The sequence below is a fragment of the Carcharhinus amblyrhynchos genome, chromosome 23 (assembly GCF_965287045.1).
Source record: "Carcharhinus amblyrhynchos chromosome 23, sCarAmb.v2.hapA, whole genome shotgun sequence".
Taxonomy (NCBI): domain Eukaryota; kingdom Metazoa; phylum Chordata; class Chondrichthyes; order Carcharhiniformes; family Carcharhinidae; genus Carcharhinus; species Carcharhinus amblyrhynchos.
Genome location: NC_137346.1, coordinates 26,694,569 through 26,713,156, shown reverse-complemented (window position 1 = coordinate 26,713,156; position 18,588 = coordinate 26,694,569). Strand labels below are relative to the sequence as shown.

The 18,588-nt window shown below is 41.8% G+C and overlaps 1 protein-coding gene across 1 annotated transcript in view; it reads right to left on the bottom strand.

Moving 5' to 3' along the window:
• The window catches only part of LOC145357473 (sodium- and chloride-dependent GABA transporter 1), a 73,608-nt gene that overhangs the window by 7,852 nt on the left and 47,168 nt on the right, over positions 1 to 18,588 (bottom strand). The window contains exons 5-8 of the mRNA XM_080210840.1: positions 12,762 to 12,896; positions 7,870 to 7,973; positions 3,533 to 3,657; positions 1,977 to 2,089 (exon numbers count right to left, since the gene is read on the bottom strand). Of these exons, the coding sequence (XP_080066966.1) occupies positions 1,977 to 2,089; positions 3,533 to 3,657; positions 7,870 to 7,973; positions 12,762 to 12,896 (477 nt within the window). The remainder of the gene's footprint in view (positions 1 to 1,976; positions 2,090 to 3,532; positions 3,658 to 7,869; positions 7,974 to 12,761; positions 12,897 to 18,588) is intronic.

The window sequence follows — 18,588 nt, the reverse complement described above, 5'->3', positions numbered from 1 at the left end:
AGCCCATCGAGTCTGCACCAACAATAACTACCACTAAAGGCGTGCTAATCCCATTTTCCCGCACTTGCCCCATATCCTTGAATGTTATGATGTTTCAAGAGCTCATCCAAATACTTTTTAAAGATTGTGTGGTTTCTGGCCTCCACTACCTTCCCAAGCAGTGCATTCCAGATCCCCACCACCCCGAGTGAAATTTACTTTCTCAAATCAATCTCTGAATCTCTTGTCCCTTTACCCTAAAACTGTGCCCCCTCGTGACTGACCCCTCAACCAAGGAGTGCCCCCTTGTGACTGACCCCTCAACAGCTGCTCCCTATTTGCCCTGTCCATACATCTCATAAAATTATATACCTCAACCATATCCCTCCTCAGCTTTCACTGCTCCAAAGAAAATAATCCAAACCTATCTAATCTCTCCTTATAGCTCAAATGTTCCATCCCAGGCAACACCCTGGTGCACCTCCTCTCTACACCCTCTAGTGCTAACATATCCTTCCAAATAGTAAACTGAAGGGTGCAGCTCAGGATGTTTTGATATCCCAAATAATTATTATGTAACATTTCACATATTTAAAATCTACTGCACAAAATTGGCTCACTGTTTTATTTGACAGAATTTTTTAACTTGAATTTAAAATCCAGTTTGCCAAGGAGACTCTCTTCAAGGATGTAAAAGAAACAATTCTTTTGCAGCAAGGTCAGTTGGAAGGTTCTCTTGAAGAAGGCAGTTCTGTACGTGGCAGTGCTTTTGAGAACGGTAGTTAGGAATCTCATGAGGAGACAATTTGAAAAAGATATGGATTAATATTCCGAAAGCACCTCGGCCTGTGTTTAAAGGTCATTTATAAAAGATTAAATTAATTCCCAGTGTTAAAAGAAAAGAAAACAGAATTTACATTCCGATAGCATCTTTCACAACCTCCGAACGTCCTATTTTGCTTTGCAGTCGGTGAAGTGCTTCTAAAGTTCAATCACTGTTGAAACATAGGGTCTGAAGCAGTAAACATGTAAAAGGCAAGGTTCCTTGGTGTGCTGCTTGTGCTTGCTCATAGTTTAATTTATATTACTATTCACCAGGTAAAAATAACTCACTCACTGCAGTTTGATTTTGTGTAAGACAAAATACTTTGATGTTTAAGGAAACGGTGCATTATCTGTTTGAGAAGTTACAGAAATTGTAATTTATATTTGGCAGAAGTACTTCCTTGAGTTATATGGTCAGATCTATTTGAATTATCTGTTGAGAGAGGAGACAATTAACTTTCCAGTCAAAAAGTAATATTTTGAGTATATAACGCCAGGGACTGGAGGGGGTTGCTCTGTGTATAGACAATGACTGGTATTGTCAATGTGTTAAAAAGTGTAATTTGTAAGGGGAGGGGATGGCCGAGTGGTATCACTAGACTATTAATCCTGAAACTCAGCTACGCTCTGGGGATTCAGGTTCAAATCCCATCACAGCATACGGTGGAATTTGAATTCAATAAAAATATCTGGAATTGAGAATCTACTGATGACCATGAAACCGTTGTCAATTGTTGGAAAAACCCATCTGGTTCACTCATGTCCTTTAGGGAAGGAAATCTGCTGTCATAACCTGGTCTGGCTTACACAGGACTTCAGAACCACAGCATTGTGGTTGACTCTCAACTGTCCTCGGGCAACTAGGGAGGGACAATAAGTGCTGGCCGGTCGGGAACGCCCGTATCCCACAAATGTATAAAAGAATTGTGGGGTTGTTGGTGATGGCTCCATGCTAATATCTGCTGGACAGATAATCTTCAGATCTTTTCATGGATTCAGAATTTGGTCACAGGGAACATGATATTTTTCTCTTACTAATTGTCACCTCTTTGTATGTAGGTAGGGGAAAGAAAATAAACTTGGATATAAACTTACAATTCTCTACAGCAGCTATCATGCCTCCTCAATCACCATGGTAACCTGAAGGGGCAATGTCTTACAGTAACTCTTACCTCACTGTCCAGGCCTAGGAACAGCAGCATAATGAAAAACAGCACCGCCCACAGAGGAGAAACTGGCATCGTTACAAAGGCTTCTGGATAAACCACAAACACCAATCCTGGCCCTGCAAGGTTAAGAACCATTGTAAAAGTTACCTGCTGCAGTGGCCGTACCGCATGAAGTGAGTGATAAAAGAAAATAAATCGTCTGCCTCTAAAATATGTTTCTTTTTTGCTGTTTTTCTCCCCTTTCCTATTGAAGTGAGTTGGGCTCAATTCCATCATGGAAGCTATTGCTCTTAACCAGATACTGGAGTTGTCAAAATACTTGACTGTAAGGAACTTGTAGCTCTTGCCTTATCCAACGTCCACATAAAGACATGAGCTGCTGCAAAGTGTGCAGGAACTATTGCTGAGCTTCCTCTCTCTAACTCAGAGGTACAGGGGCCAACAAGAGGATTTCTACTGCCTTGCCTAATCTCATCTCGTTCAGTACAGACTACAGTTCAAACTTGACCTTCTTAGTTATTAGAATGCTCAGCCATTTTGCCAGTAACCCTGTTACTTTGGTTTTTAATGTCTTCCACACTGGAATAAGAACAGTATTCCTCTTCCCTGCGACCTTGGGAGGTGAAAACATTGGAGATAGAACCACGTTAACCTGCAGCACATTTCTGCAAACTGATTAAAGCACGTCACCAGAACTCAGGAGCTGAACTTTCATTCGGGCAACGAGAAACAGGCATTGTGGGATTTTTGTGCCCGGGTCCCGAACCCACCCTGGGTGGGGGGAGAACAGTAATTCCCTTTGGGCTTTTGACTGAGAACCATCCCCCTCTTAATGGGCTCAGAAATGCGATCCCTGCCAATCAAGGGCAGTGGGTTCTTGAACACCAATCAGAGGCTTTTTATCTTAGTTCATAAGGTATAGGAGCAGAATTAGGCCATTCGGCCCATCGAGTCTGCTCTGCCATTCTATCATGGCTGATACGCTCCTCACCCCCATTTTCCTGCCTTCTCCCCCATAACCCTTCAACCCATTACCAATTATAACTTATTCACAACAACATCTATAAAATGTGAGTATTACAGACGGTGCAGAATACACCCTCTCACCCAAATTGTTTGAAGGTTTAACGAAAAACAGAAAAAGTGTTAGGCCTCCACTGTGGTGGTGGGGGGTGGGGGGGGGGCGCGGGGTGGTGGTGTAGACTGGAGGAATCCCTCCCAAAGGGGTCCTTCTTCTGTATCCGGAGTCAGAGAGATAGAGGCCTGTCTTGAACACGGACACTTGGCCTGCCCCCAGCCAGGCATTCACACAGCCCATTGTCATATTAGGAAACTAACTGGAAAATCCCAGTAGGTTAATGTGGCTCATAATGGGTCACATTGGTTACCCAACCTTGCCTGAACCCCCATCAGAAAAATGGCAGATGCCACAAACAGGACTGGGAAATGATTATTTTCGGGTCCCGTCCACCTCCATTCCCGACCTCGTGAGGCCCAAAGATTCAGCCCCCAAGTGTCAGGTAATTGCAGCTCCTTTTTGCATCTTTACATTGACTTACCATCGACAGCAATATCATCGATGGGGACGTTAACCATATGGGACATGTATCCAAATGCAGAGAAAATAACAAATCCAGAAAAGACACTTGTGGCTGCATTAGTCAGTGAGATGGCCAATGTATCTCTGTGCGGAAATGAGAGCATCATTAATATATCGCTGTGAGCAATTCACTTACTAATTATTCAAGTACTTGAGAAGATTAATATACTGACAAGTTTCCAATCCATAATAATTAACTCTTTGATTGAGTTATATTTTCCTAGGTCCACTGCCCAGGGAATATTGTTGGAAATGCCCGACAACACATATTCAAAAATTTCAATAAAAAAATGTTCCATTGAAAAAATGCTCAGGCACAAAGATAGGTAGCAAACTAAGTTGTGGCCTGTAAAGCAATATTGATAGATAGGTTAGGTGAGTGAGCGAAATGGTGACTAATGTGGGTAAATGTGTACTTTGGCAGGAATTTTATACACACAGTATATTATTTGAACGAAGAGAGATTGTAGAACTCTGAGATACTTGCGTGTATCCACAAAAGGAATCCGAAAATGTTAACACACAGATACAACAACCGATGAGAAAGGCAAATGCCCTTTATTGCAAGGGGATTGGAGGACAATCAATTCTTGCTCCAACTGCAGAGGGCTTTGGTGAGATTACACATGGAGTATTGTGTGCAGTCCTCTTCTCCCTATCTAAGGAAGGATATACTTGCCTCAGAGGCAGTAGTGAAGGTTCACTTAATTGGTTCCTGGGATGAGAGCATTTTCCTATGATGGGAAGTTGAATAAAAGGGGCCTTTGCTATTTGGAGTTTAGAGGAAGGTAAGATAATCACATTAAAATGTAAGATTCTGAAAATTCTTGACAGAGCAGGCCCTAAGGGATTGCTTTCTGTGACTGTGGAATTAGAACTTGGCAGCACAATCTAAGGATAAAGAAGTGATCATTTAGGATTGAGAAATCTCTTTACTCAGGGGGTTGTACGTTTTTGGAATTCTCTGCCCCACAGAGTTACGGGGATTCTCCATTGTTGAATGTATTCAAGATTGAGGTAGATAGATTTTGGTCTCTCAGAGAATCGCGGGATTTGGGGAGCTTGTGGAAAAGTGGAGTTAAGACTGAAGATCGGACGTGAATGTATGGAATGGCTGAGCAGACCCGAGGCAATGTGTGGTCTTCTGTTGCTCCTATCCTTTATGTTCTTTGTTTTGATGCTCTCTAGCCTACTGCTCAGGGAACATCTGTTGCTCAGAGAATGTCTATTGCCGAGAGTCTGTTTGTTGTCCGGGGAACATTAATTGCTCAGGGAGTGGACGTTGTTCAGGGATAATGTCTACAACCCAGAGGAGGGAAATTGGCACTGAGGAAATTGGTCTGTGAGAATTTTGATTTAATTGGCAAGTTTTTATTGTTAAGAAACCAAACCATTGATCACAGTGAAGGACTAAGACCCATAGTACAGGCTGAGAAGAGTTCAAAGAGAGTTCTTAATAGAGATAGTTGTCTCTTTGACAGCCTGTCGCAAATTATTCCTGCAGTACTTTACAACCACTTTGTCCAGCGTACCTTCCAAATAAAAATCTAATAGGATATATAGAGATAAATTAGGAAGTAGCAATGAGATGACACAAGTTTTTAAGTTTATTTTTTAGTGTCACAAGTAGGCTTGCATTAACACTGCATTGAAGCTACTGTGAAGATCCCTGAACTTGGACTTTAGAAACTTGAAGACCCCAGGACAAAGAAGCACAGAGGGTGTTAGAAATAACGAAGCTTTAGTGCCTCATTATTTCCTTAATCAAAAGATAATAAGTTTAGGGGCTGTCTCACAATCAAATGAGGAAGGTCATTTGGTTGATTTTTCAGAGAAAGCTTTGATCCGCCCCATTAAACTGTCTAACTGCTTTTTAATTAATTTCGGAATTGTTGCTCTTCTGAACATGCTGTTTTTTAGTTTCCTATCTGTGCTCCTGATACTCTTGTCACTGTTTAACATAGGAGCAGGAGTAGGCCATTCAGCCCATTGAGCCTGCTCCATCATTCAATTTGATCATGGCTGATCATCCACTTCAGTACATCTTTTCCCCACACTATCCCCATATCCCTTTATATCATTGGTATTTAGAAATCTAAACAATCTCTGCTTTAAATATACATAATGACTGAGTTTCCACAGCCTTCTGGGACAAAGAATTCCAAAGATCCACATCGCTCTCAGTAAAAGAAAGTTTCGATCCTAAGTGGCTTCCTCCTTATTTTGAAACCATGCCCCTGGTTCAGGACTCTCCAATCAGGGAAAACATCTTACCTCCATCCAGCCTGTGCATCCATTTAAATATTTCGCAGCTTTCACTGGACACCCTGGCAATGCCCACCAGGCATCCCAGCAGTGCAAGTTGGGCACTGCCAGAGTGCAGGGGCAGTGTCAAGGAGGTGGGACCTGAGTGGAGACTATGACGGGGAAGCTCTGGGGGCTATGCGGGGTGGCGAGATCATGCAGGGGAGTGATGCAGGGGTCTCGACGGGGGGCCTATTGGGAGGGATCCGATGCCAGTGACCCGTGTCGGGGAAAGGGTGATGGGAACATACCACGGATGAAGGAGGTCCCTGTTTTCTGCCTGTTGACCAATCCTCAATCCATGCCACCTCCTACCCCATGTTTTTGCTAACTAACTTGCTGTGGAGGATTTTAACAAAAGCCTTCTGAAAATCCAAGCACACTATGTCCACTTCTTTATCAATTCTGTTGGTAACACACTCAAAATATTCCAAAACATTCATCAAACATGATTTCCCAATCATTAAATTCCTGCTACGTCAAACCAGATCATTATTATCCTCGTGTTCATTCATCACATCCTTTATTACAGATTTCAGCATTTGCCCTGTTACTGATGTGAGGATGACAGATCCGGAGTTCCCTGTCTTCTCTCTCCCTCCATTCTTAAATAGTGAGGTGACATTTTCTACCCTCCAATCTGCAGGAACCATTGCGGAACCTATGGAATTATGAAAGATGATCACCAATGCAAACACAATGTCTATACCAACTTCTTTCAAAACTTTGGGATGCAGAATATCAGGTCCCAGGGACCTATCAACCTCCAGTCCAATTAATTCCTCCAATACAACCTGCTTATCAGTAATTATTACTTTCAGTTCCTCATTCTCCCTTGTCCCTTGGATCTCTGATTCTGAGAAATTTCTTGTGTCTTCTTCAGCGAAGACAGACACAAAATAATCATTTTGCTTCCCTGCCATTTCCCTATTCCCAGTTATATATTCCGCTGTATATAGATACCACTTACATATCTCTAATAAAGTCCTGTCTAATTGAATCCTTTTCAAAGCTCGAGTTTCCTTACCATTTGGTCATCTAATACATGCCCTGTTACCATTTTCTGCTCTGTTCTGAATCTTGGATATTTTTCAAAGATCTTAATGATTAGAGCTGTATGGAAAATAGGAATCTAGATCATTTATCAATTGTTGGGACCCCAACTAGTGCTTGAGGTTCTTGACCTGAAATTTCTGCCCAACCTGACCCTACTTCTTCGTCCACTGCTTTACACCTTTTAGCCAATTCCAGGTATGTTTCCAACTTTTGCCAAGACTGATTTAACTAACTGGGTTAGGATGTGTAGCAACTTTTCTTGGGGTGGCACGTTGGCACAGTGGTTAGCACTGCTGCCGCATGATGCCAGGGACCTGGGTTCGATTCCTGGCTTGGGCCACTGTCGGTGTGGAGCTTGCATGTTCTCCCCATGTCTGCGTGAGTTTCCTCCAGTTTCCTCCCACAGTCCAAAACACATGCTGGTTAAGTACATTGGCCATGCTATATTCTCCCTCAGTGTACCCGAACAGGCGCTGGAGTGTGGTGACTAGTGGATCTTCATGGTAACTTCATTGCAGTGTTAATGTAAGCCTACTTGTGACAATCGTAAATACACTTTTAAACTTTAAATGTTTTGTGAAATTTTCCACACCCTCGAGTAAAATTTCACCTTCATGTCCTAGGAATCCACATCTTGCGATACAGATAACCCACTGTTTACAGCACCCACCTATTTTTTTTCTGTTGAAATCCTCCACTGTTTCTTTGGTGGCTGTTCTGCTGGTTGCAGCCAAAGAGTTAGAGACTTCCCGTGGAAATTCAACCCACTACATTGCAGCAGTACAGCCGCCAGTCCATTATTTGTAAACCATGTTTATAATAATACCACAAAAGGCTAGTGATACAGGATTTCTGATTAACTTTGTTAGTGGAGCTGCATTAATAATTATCCATCAATCCTAGCTCATTCATCAAGATAAGAAAAAACAAAAATACTTAAGAATATTGTTGTTGAACTTGTTATAACTCGACATGGAAATCAATGAGCCAAAGCCAATGCCAATGGAGTTGAAGACTTGGACAGCAGCGTAGACCCACACCTGAAAACAGAATAAGGACAGTGAGTCCGAGCAAATGGCCAGAGCTGCAATGTGGAGAGCAAGGGCCAGGCAGCATTCTGGGTGGGGGAGCTTTTTCTCTATTCCTGATTGTTTTCATGTAACTGTGATAGGTTGATGGCAATTACCTTGAACCAGCTGCAAACTCCAATTGATCAATTTTAAAACTCCATAATTTTAAGGATAGTAAAGTCCCTTAACTGGGAGTTGGTTAGCTCAATTGGCTGGACGGCTGGTTTGCAATACAGAGTGATGCCAAAGGCATGGCAGGTTCAATTCCCGCACCAGCTGAGGTTATTCATGAAGGCCCCAGCTTCTCAACCTTGCCCCTCGCCTGAGGTGACCCTCAGGTTAAATCACCACCAGCCAGCTCTCCCTCTCAAAGGGAGGGCAGCCTATGGCCACCTGGGACCGTGGCGACTTTACCTTACCTTTCAACAATCACCCCCACCCCCTCAATTTTATCCCCTCATCCTGAAGGTACCGATGTTTATGAGAGACCGCACTTCTATCAAGCCCAGCTGTCCATTCTTTGAGTTAGAGCTTAGCTACGAGTGTAGATGGATTATTTAACCTCGAAAATCCCCATGACCCAATGTCCACATCTAAGTAATTCCAAACGGGGACTGAGGGATAACGATAAGCAGCAGGAGCCGTGTAAAAACGTTCCCTTAAACGTTTACACTGGAACGCTTTGCATTAATATGAAAAATCAAGATGTTCCCCGTCGCACAATAATGGGTCTTTGGGAGAGGTAAATTGAATGGGAGAAAAGTGCAATTTTTAAAGAAAAAAGCCTTACCTCTCAACAGCATTGGAAGCTGAAATGAAATAACTTTTCATTGTAGAAATCTTTGTGCACCGTTACCAACTAGACCACAGAGGGGGTGAAATTGTTCATTTATTGAGAAATACTTTTAACTCCGTATGTAATGTATCTCCTGCTGCTTAAGCAGAGCAAAATCGCTAAATAAAGCAACTTGATTGACAGGGAGAAAATGTCAAAATCTGTGGAATCAGAGGAGCTCTTTAGGACTGGGAGAGTGGACCAGTCACAGTGGTGCACAGCCTCAACGGGGTGAGCTGCAAAATTGGTTTGAAAACTTGTTCAATGCTTTGGCTGTCCTTTGCCTGGCTATCTCTTTTGGAGGCCAGTACACTGTGGCTTATTTGGAGCACCTACACACCTGGGTCCTGTTTCAGCTTCAGGGCCAGGGAGGGAATGTTGTGTTAGGGCCATTGGTCAAATAGTGAGAAGGGGATGCGGGTTTGGCCGACAAAACAGCTGAGATGGAGTGATATATTAGGGTTTAGGAAGGATATCCATAGAAACTATGGAATCCCTACTGTGCAGAAGGAGGGCATTTGGCCCATCGAGTCTGCACCAAACACAATCCCACCCAGGCCCTATTCCCGTAACCCCTCATATTTAATTTGCTAATCCCCCTGACACCAGGGTCAATTTAGCACAGCCAATCAACCTAACCGCACACCTTTGGGCTGTGGGAGGAAACCAGAGCAACTGGAGGAAACCCTTGCAGACATGGAGAGAATGTGCAAGCTCCACACAGATAGTGACCTGAAGCCAGAATTGAACCCATGTCCCTATTAGCCATGCTAACCACTGTGCCACCCATATGGGATGTTGAGCTCAGCTGGTCTCCTGGCAGTTACTGCAAAGGGAGTTTGCTGTAATCCCTGAGGAATTTTAGAGACTACTTATTAAACATTTTTCACCCGATAGAGCGTGGAGTTGTGAATGAATTGCTTGTGAACAACTCTTTCCTTGTGCGGTTATCATAAAGTTGAGATATTTTCTATCTACTTTGGAAAGACTAAATGTTAGCAGATTAATTCAGATTCCGGATTGTACCTATTGACTTTTTACCTGACAGAGTTCAAACTTAACAGCAATGGACTTTTCGTTATACCCTGTATGCTGGAACTCTTCCCAAAGTTCCCATGGCTTTTGACAAAAGGGAACAAATAGAGGTTGTGGACCGTGAAGGCATCAACTGGGCTTTTGGTGCAGACAACAAAACAAAATGGGAACATTTTGTCCAAATGGATAAAGTGTAACGGGAATTAAGTGTAATGTAGGCCAAGTTAAATACCTGGGTGACTAAATAAATCACATGTTGGGACGAAGAAAACTGTTTTGATCTTTTTTATGAATAAACACTAGATAGTGTTATCATCCTGTAATTTTGACAGTTGATTGTCTTGTTTTTTTACACATTACCTTGAGGCCACCTTCAGCGGATACATTCACTCAGTGTTCTATTTGAGATTACGAGCGGGATTCTCTGGCCGTTCACGCCAGCCGGATTCTCTGGTTCCACGGCAATGAACAGAGTGCCAAATTCTCTGTCCTCTCTGGCAGTGACAGCGAGGTGTGAACGGCTGGAGAATTTTGGCCGACATTTTATTATAATGATCTGGCTACAAACAGCACTTCTACACCAGGATTTCATAGCAAATAATGCTGGTTTAGAAATAAAAGGGGCAGAATGTTATAATTTTTTTTAACGAAAGCGATAGAAGCAGTGTGCTATCAGTAACTTCGGCTCTCAAAAGATTGAGGAATCCCAATCTGAACTAAAACAAATAACACCATGGACATGGAGATCCACAGTGCACGTCTGCACCACAGACACAGGGAACCTTCCATTGGACCTCCTCCACAGGGGGCATCGCCAGGGGACACTGCCCAGGCATGACCCCCCCATCCCTGGGGGTTGTACTTACCCATGAGCCCCCTGCGGGTTATCTTCACCAGGTCCCAGTTTATCATGGTCTGGGGGAATTATCTAATGTGGAGGGATAATAAGGTAGGAAAGCCTATTAATTAGATGTAAATGGATGGTAATGAGGTTCTTGACAAAGCAGTAGGTTACCGAGCCTACAATCAACATCATAACAGAACCTCACATCACCATCATTAATGATAATGATTAAAAAATTATCTGAGAATTATTTATAAAACAATTGTTAGGAATGGGGTAACAGACCTTCCAATTAAGTCCTAATTTGATGTCAACTATTAAACAGAAGTCACTGATATATAAAGGGGCCACTATTGGAACTATTTGTTGCTAGAAAATTGTGCGTGGAGTTGGATCAAAGAAATAAAAAGGTGTTCTATGAAGAAACAGAACTTGTGTCTCCTTTACAGCAACTGAGAGACTCAAACAACAGAAGGATCTTTATTCCATAGCTGTTAAATCAAAAGCACATTAGGAATCCCAAAATTGATTATCATGCACAGGTACTAGGTCCCACATCCAAAGTCACAAAATCCAGAGGGACCTGAAAACCAGCGACATTCCAAGCTGACACCCTGGGTTGCAATTTGAATAAAACCATTCTTTTCTTCAATTTTCGTACATGCAAGGCCTACTACCCAAAATCCATAAAATCCCCTAAGCTTCCCAGATACAGGAATCCGGTGCCTGTATGAATTGTATTTGTTTAAAGTAAAAATTAGGTTTATTTTTCATTTTGACTATTTTATTTCTGTTTTGTTTAGTTTCCGATATTCAGATGGACAATTGGTCTACTTGTTGGGATAAATTATATACACCACTGGACTGAGAGAAGTCAGTTGAAAACTGAAGCTTTTAGGCAGATTCAAGATGTACTTAAATGTTCAAAGTGTAAATCACAACAATTCTTTACGAGGATATGAAAACATCAGCACAAACAATTTTTCTTTCATTTCTATGCAACAGGACCATCATCCCTGATTGAAAATGGGGATCTAGCTTAAGTTTCGCCATGATTTTTAGCTTGCTCAACAGATCTTCTACAGCATGGAAGATGTTCAGAGAACCGACTCAGCAAATGATAGTTAGCATCTTCCAGAGTTATGTTGTTCTGATTATTCAGACCAGTGGAATTTGGAATTGGAGGGTTGGTTATTTGGGTTAAGTTGGTTTTTGCATGTTGTGCTTGGCAGTGGAGGTGCAAACACATACAACTTCCCTAATGGTCTTGCTAATCTAATATCTGTGTTAGGCGGGTCCGTAGTAATCCAAAGTGTTATCGATGATTGATGAGCCAGCTTGAATCATTAATGATACCTTGGGTGAACAAAGGGACACTTGTTACCAGGGGAATGGGCAGGATTCTTTCAACTTAGCTCCAGATTATCCTGTATTCCATTGCCATAAAGAGTACGGTGGTCTTGGTTTGGTGACAAGCAGGAAGATTAGTTGTGCTGGTAAACCGTGTGGCTTCCTTAGATTAAACACTGGCACTGCTTTAAGTTGATTTTCCCTAAGCTTTTGGCTCTAACAACAGTAAGTTCTCCGGGTTCCTTATGGGACAGAGTATCATCTACTTAATGTCAGGATGGGTTTCTCCGAAGCTTCATCTGGAGTCACACAGACAGCATGATGGGTAAGTGTCAGATATCTGACTAAAACAAACCACTTTCTCATTCTCCTCAACAGGAATTAATTGGAAGTTGAGACAGTTTAAGGTGAAAACTCAGTTTTATAAATATATTTTAATTCTTTTGGAATGGATGGAATTTTCCATGCAAACGTCCCTTGACCTCAGGCAGGAACTTCTGACCTTGGGGCAACTATGACCGGAAAATCCAGCCGAACCCTTTTTTTCAAGAGGCAGAAGCGCGAGATTGGTTGTCAATGAAATGTTATCAGGTCTCTCTGACCAAAATACATTTTTACTGAAGTATAAACTCTTAAATGTCCAAATTCCACAATCTTCAATGTTAAAAATTAATTCATAAAATAAAATGCTTACCTGGATTTCCTTTAATTTCTCCCACTTTGGATTAGCAAAGTAAATAATTCCATCCAAAGCTCCTGGGAGTTGCACATTGTTAATGAGGATGGAAAGCAGCACTACATAAGGGAAGAATACGGTGAAGTATACAACCTGGTTACAGAGAACAGCAAGAAAAGATGATTGGATATTAAGATAAAGCTTGCAGTTTATTTGTCAGATACAACTAAGAGCAAAGAACAAAGAAAATTCCAGCACAGGAACAGGCTCTTTGGCCCTCTAAGCCTGCACCGACCATGCTGCCCGTCTGAACTAAGACCCCCTACCTTTCTGGGGACCATATCCCACTATTCATAAGAACATAAGAACATAAGAAATAGGAGCAGGAGTAGGCCATCTAGCCCTTCGAGCCTGCCCCGCCATTCAATAAGATCATGGCTGATCTGTCGTGGCTCAGTTCCACTTTCCCGCCCTCTCCCCATAATCCTTAATCCCTTCTCTTATCAAAAACCCATCAACCCGCTTCTTAAAAATATTTAGCGAGGCAGCCTCCACCACTTCAACGGGCAGAGAATTCCAGAGATTCACCACCCTTTGAGTGAAGAAGTTCCTCCTCAACTCCGTTCTAAACCGCCTCCCCTTTATCTTGAGGCTGTGCCCCCTAGTCCTACTGTCTTTTTTGAGCGGGAAGAGTCTCTCCACCTCTATCCTATCCATCCCATTCATCATCTTATACGTCTCAATGAGATCTCCCCTCATTCTTCTAAACTCTAACGAGTACAAGCCTAGTTTATTCAGCCTCTCCTCATAGTTCAACCCCCTCAACTCCGGTATCAGCCTAGTAAACCTCCTCTGCACTCCCTCCTATTCCCATCCTATTCATGTATTTGTCCCTTAAAAGTCACCATTATATCTGCTTTCACTATTCTTCTGGCAGAGAGTTCCAGGCACCCATGACCCTCAGTATAAGAAATTGCCTCATACATCTCTTTTATACCTTGCTCCTCACAACTTAAACCTATGCCCCCTAGTAATTGGTTCTTCCACTCTGGGAGAAAGCTTTATTTAATTATTATTCTTCCTTCTCTTTCCTCTGTATCCCATCGACTCAGATCTTTCCTCGAGCTGTTTAGATGCAATAACAAATTGGATTTGACATTAATATCTGCTTTCTTTTTGCAGCTTAATAGAGATTGAGGTATCTCTGTGGGACACAAACAAAAGAATTCTGGGTGATTGCATCATTTCTTTTCCACACTGTCATGAAATATTGAACACAAACAGGACTTTATCATGGGGCATTAAACCTTTTCACAAGGAGAGATTTTTGAAAGGACAAGTGACAGCCCACAGCTGAATAACTTGCCAACACATGAAGAAAGGGTACCAGTTCGTGCCGATGGAACCATAATCTCATCAAGATCCAGTGTCTTCAGGAAGGGAGGGAAGGAAATTTAAAGGGCACGAGGGGTTATCTTTAAATAGGCGCCATGAGGAACATAACTCTTTCCATGCAACTGGAAGTGACTTATCAGAAGATCTTTGATGTAGTTCTTCCAGAAGTTTAGCACATTAAATTGAAGGGAATTTTAAGACTTGTGCAAAAGCTTCTTTGGGAAGTCAGGATTACAGGGAAAATGGGATAATCTTGAACTGATTGGCAGCAATGATCAACGTCCCTGAAGGTACAATGCTAGGAGGCCAGCTTTTCCTTCTATGTATAAATGTCTTGATTTGAGCATATTCAGGTTTGCACATAACACTTGGTCACAGAGAATTATGAAGCAGATGAAAGTTGAAAAAGGGCAAGGTAGAATCAGTAGGTAGAGCAATGTGACATGCACTTCATTGCAATACATTGTGAAGTAAGATTGGCTGATGAAAAAGGTGAAGCTGTAAGGATGGGGTAGGTAAACAAAAGGGTCTGGGGGTCCAGGTATATGAATTATTAAAAGTTGGCGCACAGCACTGGTTGCGAGAAAGGTAATGCAATGTTGGGCTTCCTTATAAAATGACTAAATGTAAAAGCAAGAAATTCCTACTACAATTATACCGATCATCTCATTCAGGGTTTGGTATTCAGTTTTGCAACGTAGGAAGGAAATATTGATTGTGAAAATAATCTATTAATAGGATGGTAATTAGGATGAAGAGATTTAAAACTTGGTTGTTTTCTAGAAATGAGAAGGTTACATACTGACATGTTTGAGATGTGTAAAATAGGAAGACTGGAACACAGGAACAAGGCTAGCCACCACTAATAACATTTCGAGTCCGTTCAGCCATTCAATAATGGTTAATTTGCAACCTAACTCCACGTGTGCCCTTTGTCTCTTACCCCTTAATAACTTTGGTTAGCAAAAATCTATCAAACTGAGATGGTTTCACTGGAAGCAGAGTGTAGGTGATTACATAATATCTTGTAGAATTCTCACCACTGACATTAAACTGACTGGCCTGCAGCTGCCAGGTTTATTCCTAACCCCCTTTTTTTGAATAAAGGTATAACATTTGCAGTCCTCCAGGCTCCTGGCATTCACAGATCCAAGGAGAGCTTTTATTATCTCCACCCTGTGAACAGCTTTGGTCCACTTAATAAAGGAATTGGCATTGGAGGTAGGTTGGAGAAGGTTCACTAGATTGATCCTGGGTTTGGAATTATTTTCTTATGTGGAGAGGTTGAATAGGGTGGGCCTGTACTCATTGGAGTTTAGAAGAATAAGAGGTGGCCTCACTGAGACATATAGGGCAGGACATTGAGCCCACTCTTGCTGTCCATGTGATTCATAGAATTATAGAGTCATAGAATCCCTACAGTGCAGGAGGAGGCCATTTGGCCCATCAAGTCTGCACCGACAACAATCCGACCTGGGCCCTATCCCATAACCCCATGTACTTACCCTGCTAATCCCCCGACACCAAGGGGCAATTTAGCATGGTGAATCAACCTAACCGACACTTCTTTGGCATGTAGGAGGAAACCAGAGCATCAGGAGGAAACCCACGCAGACACAGGAGAATGTACAAACTCCACATAGACTGTTCCCGAGGCCAGAATTGAACCCAGGTTCCTGGTGCAGTGAGGCAGCAGTGCTAATCACTGTGCCACCATGCCGATTGCCGGCCTGGACTCAAGATGCGGTGAAACACAGAAGTCACATATCTTGCCAGCGAGATTATGACTTGCGATTTTCACTGCCCCTCGCCAGTGGCAAAGGGCATGAACCTGATTTAAATACCCTTTAGTACATTTTAACATAATATGATCACTCGTTAGTCGCCTGTGGTTGTCTTGTTTGGCAAGCAGAAATTAGGGCTATAATCTGGTTCTGTATGACATTAAGTTCTTGTTTGAACTCTCATTTTACCCATTAACAGACTTCCTAAGTTCACTGTCTCACCCCACTGAAGTCAGCCTTATGTACATCTAGAATCTTGGTAGTTGTTCTGTATTCCTCTCTTTCAACCAATTTGTTGAACTTGATCGCACTATGATCACCATTTGATAAATGCTCCCACATTATTTACTGAATCGAGAATATTACTCATTAATAAATCTAATATGGCTTAATGCCTCATTGATTGTATAACATATTGTTGACTAAGCTCCCAGATACACTCAAGAACTTCACTATCTTTATTATACGTACTAGTCTGCTTATCCCCATCGACATAAAAGTTATCCCCTCACCCCCATTAAAATCTTACTATATGCTTGTCTGATATCTGCGTTTATACAATCTATCTTTTCACAGTTGCCATTAGGTGGCCTATACACAATCCCAATGACAATATTAAATCCTTCTCTATTGCTTAATTCTGTCAAAAAGTTGTCACTGTTTGTGTACCTTTCGTTTTATCCATTCTTACCACGAAGTGATTTCATTCTTTATCACTTGTTACTTTTCCCATTTTATCATTTTCCCTAACTTGCCCGGAGACCTTATAACCTGGTATATTTAGTTCCCGGTCCTGACCATCTTGGAGTAATGGCTCTGTAACAGTTGCCATGCCATAACCTTCAGGTTGAATTTTCACCTGCAGTTCATTCAATGTCATCCTTATACACTGTGTGTTTGTATAAAGAATGTTTATTGAGCCTCACATCCCAACCTTTACTCACAAATCTTACTTCCTTTCCCTGGTTTAATTTCTTTGACCTGTGGTGCCTAAGGCACAATTTCTTTCCTGCTCTCCGTTTCATTGGAACATAGCAGTTAAGAGCAGACGTAGGCAATTCAGCCCTTTGAGTTTGCTCTGCCATTCAATCAGATCAGGGCTGATCTCTTCCTGGTCTCAAATCCACCTCCCCACACGTTCTCTATATCCCTTTTAACCCGTATCAGAAATATATCTATCCCCTTCTTGACACTATTTAATAATGTGGACTCCACTGCACTTTGGGGAAGCGAGGTCCACAAATACACCACCCCCTACAAGAACTAATTCTTCCTCATCTCAATTTTAAATCTACCACCTCTCAACCTATATTTGTGACCTCTTGTTCTAGATTGCCCCACAAGGGGAAACATTTGGTCTAAGTTTACTCTATCAATCCCTTTTAAAATTTTATATACCTCGATCAGATCCCCTCACATCCTTCCAAACTCCTGCAAGTATAAGCCAAAACTGTTTAATCTCTTCTCATACTTCAACCCTTTCATCCCTTGAATCAGTCTGGGGAAGCTAATGAAGGAAATTGATAAAGTAGATGAAGGTAAGAACATGAAGCAAATGGATATTATCTCAATTAATTTAAACTTTAAAGTTAAAAGAAAATCCAGGACAATTTACTCCACAAAAGATTGTCAGAACGTGAAACGTACTTTCCATATATGTAAGTTAAATCAAGGACCTTAAACATGAGATGGATATCTAATTGGGTGAGAAAAGATATGAGGGAATGATGTGAGAGAACAGGGTACTGGGAGTAATAAAGATAAAGGATTGCCGTGGTTAAGACAATTGATGGATCTTTTCCTGTCCCTGTGAAGCTTAACTTGTTTTTGCAGCAATACAACTTTAAAGCAATATTAGAATATTGATTAAATAAACTGCATTTTCAAATAATGTAGCAGTGCCTGTAGACGTGAGCTTCATCACATATCGTTTATGGATTAAGTGACTGTAAAATGGAAGCCGTGTGCTAATTAACATAAACTTCATTTTCAGTCTCTGAACTTCTAGCTGATTCAGCTATCTGCTTCACAGCATTTCCCAAATGAGGGAATCTCTATTCAGACTCAATGTGCATTACCCAAGTAATGAAACATTCTCAGCCAATCATTAAACTACTAATAGCAATAGAGGCAACCACAATGCCGAGAATCCATTAATCACAAAGCAATGGTGCCTCACAGCGTAAGTCACCCGGGTTCAATTCTGGCCTCTGCTGACTGTCTGTGTGGAGTTAGTATGTTTTCCCACTGTCTGCGTGGATTTCCTTCTGGTGTTCCGGTTTCTTCCGACAGAAGGATATGCAGGTAAGATGGATTGGCTATGCTAAATTGCCCCTTGGTGTCTCAAGATGTGTAGTTAGGTGGATTGGCTATGCTAAATTGTCCCTTAGTGTCTCAAGATGCGTAAGTTAAGGAGATTGGCAGGGTAAAAATGTGGATTATGGGGATAGGGTCTGGGTACGATGCGCTTTTGGAGAGTCGGTGCAGACTCAATGGGCCGAATGGCCTGCTTCTGCACTGCAGGGTTTCTATATCAATAGCAGCATTCTACTGCAGTAAAGTGCATTGACTAATCTAGATAAGTTTTTGATTCAAATTTAGCAAAACAGAATGTAGTTCTGTAATAATGTTACCCAATGGCGTGATAAGTAATGCACTGAAAGCTC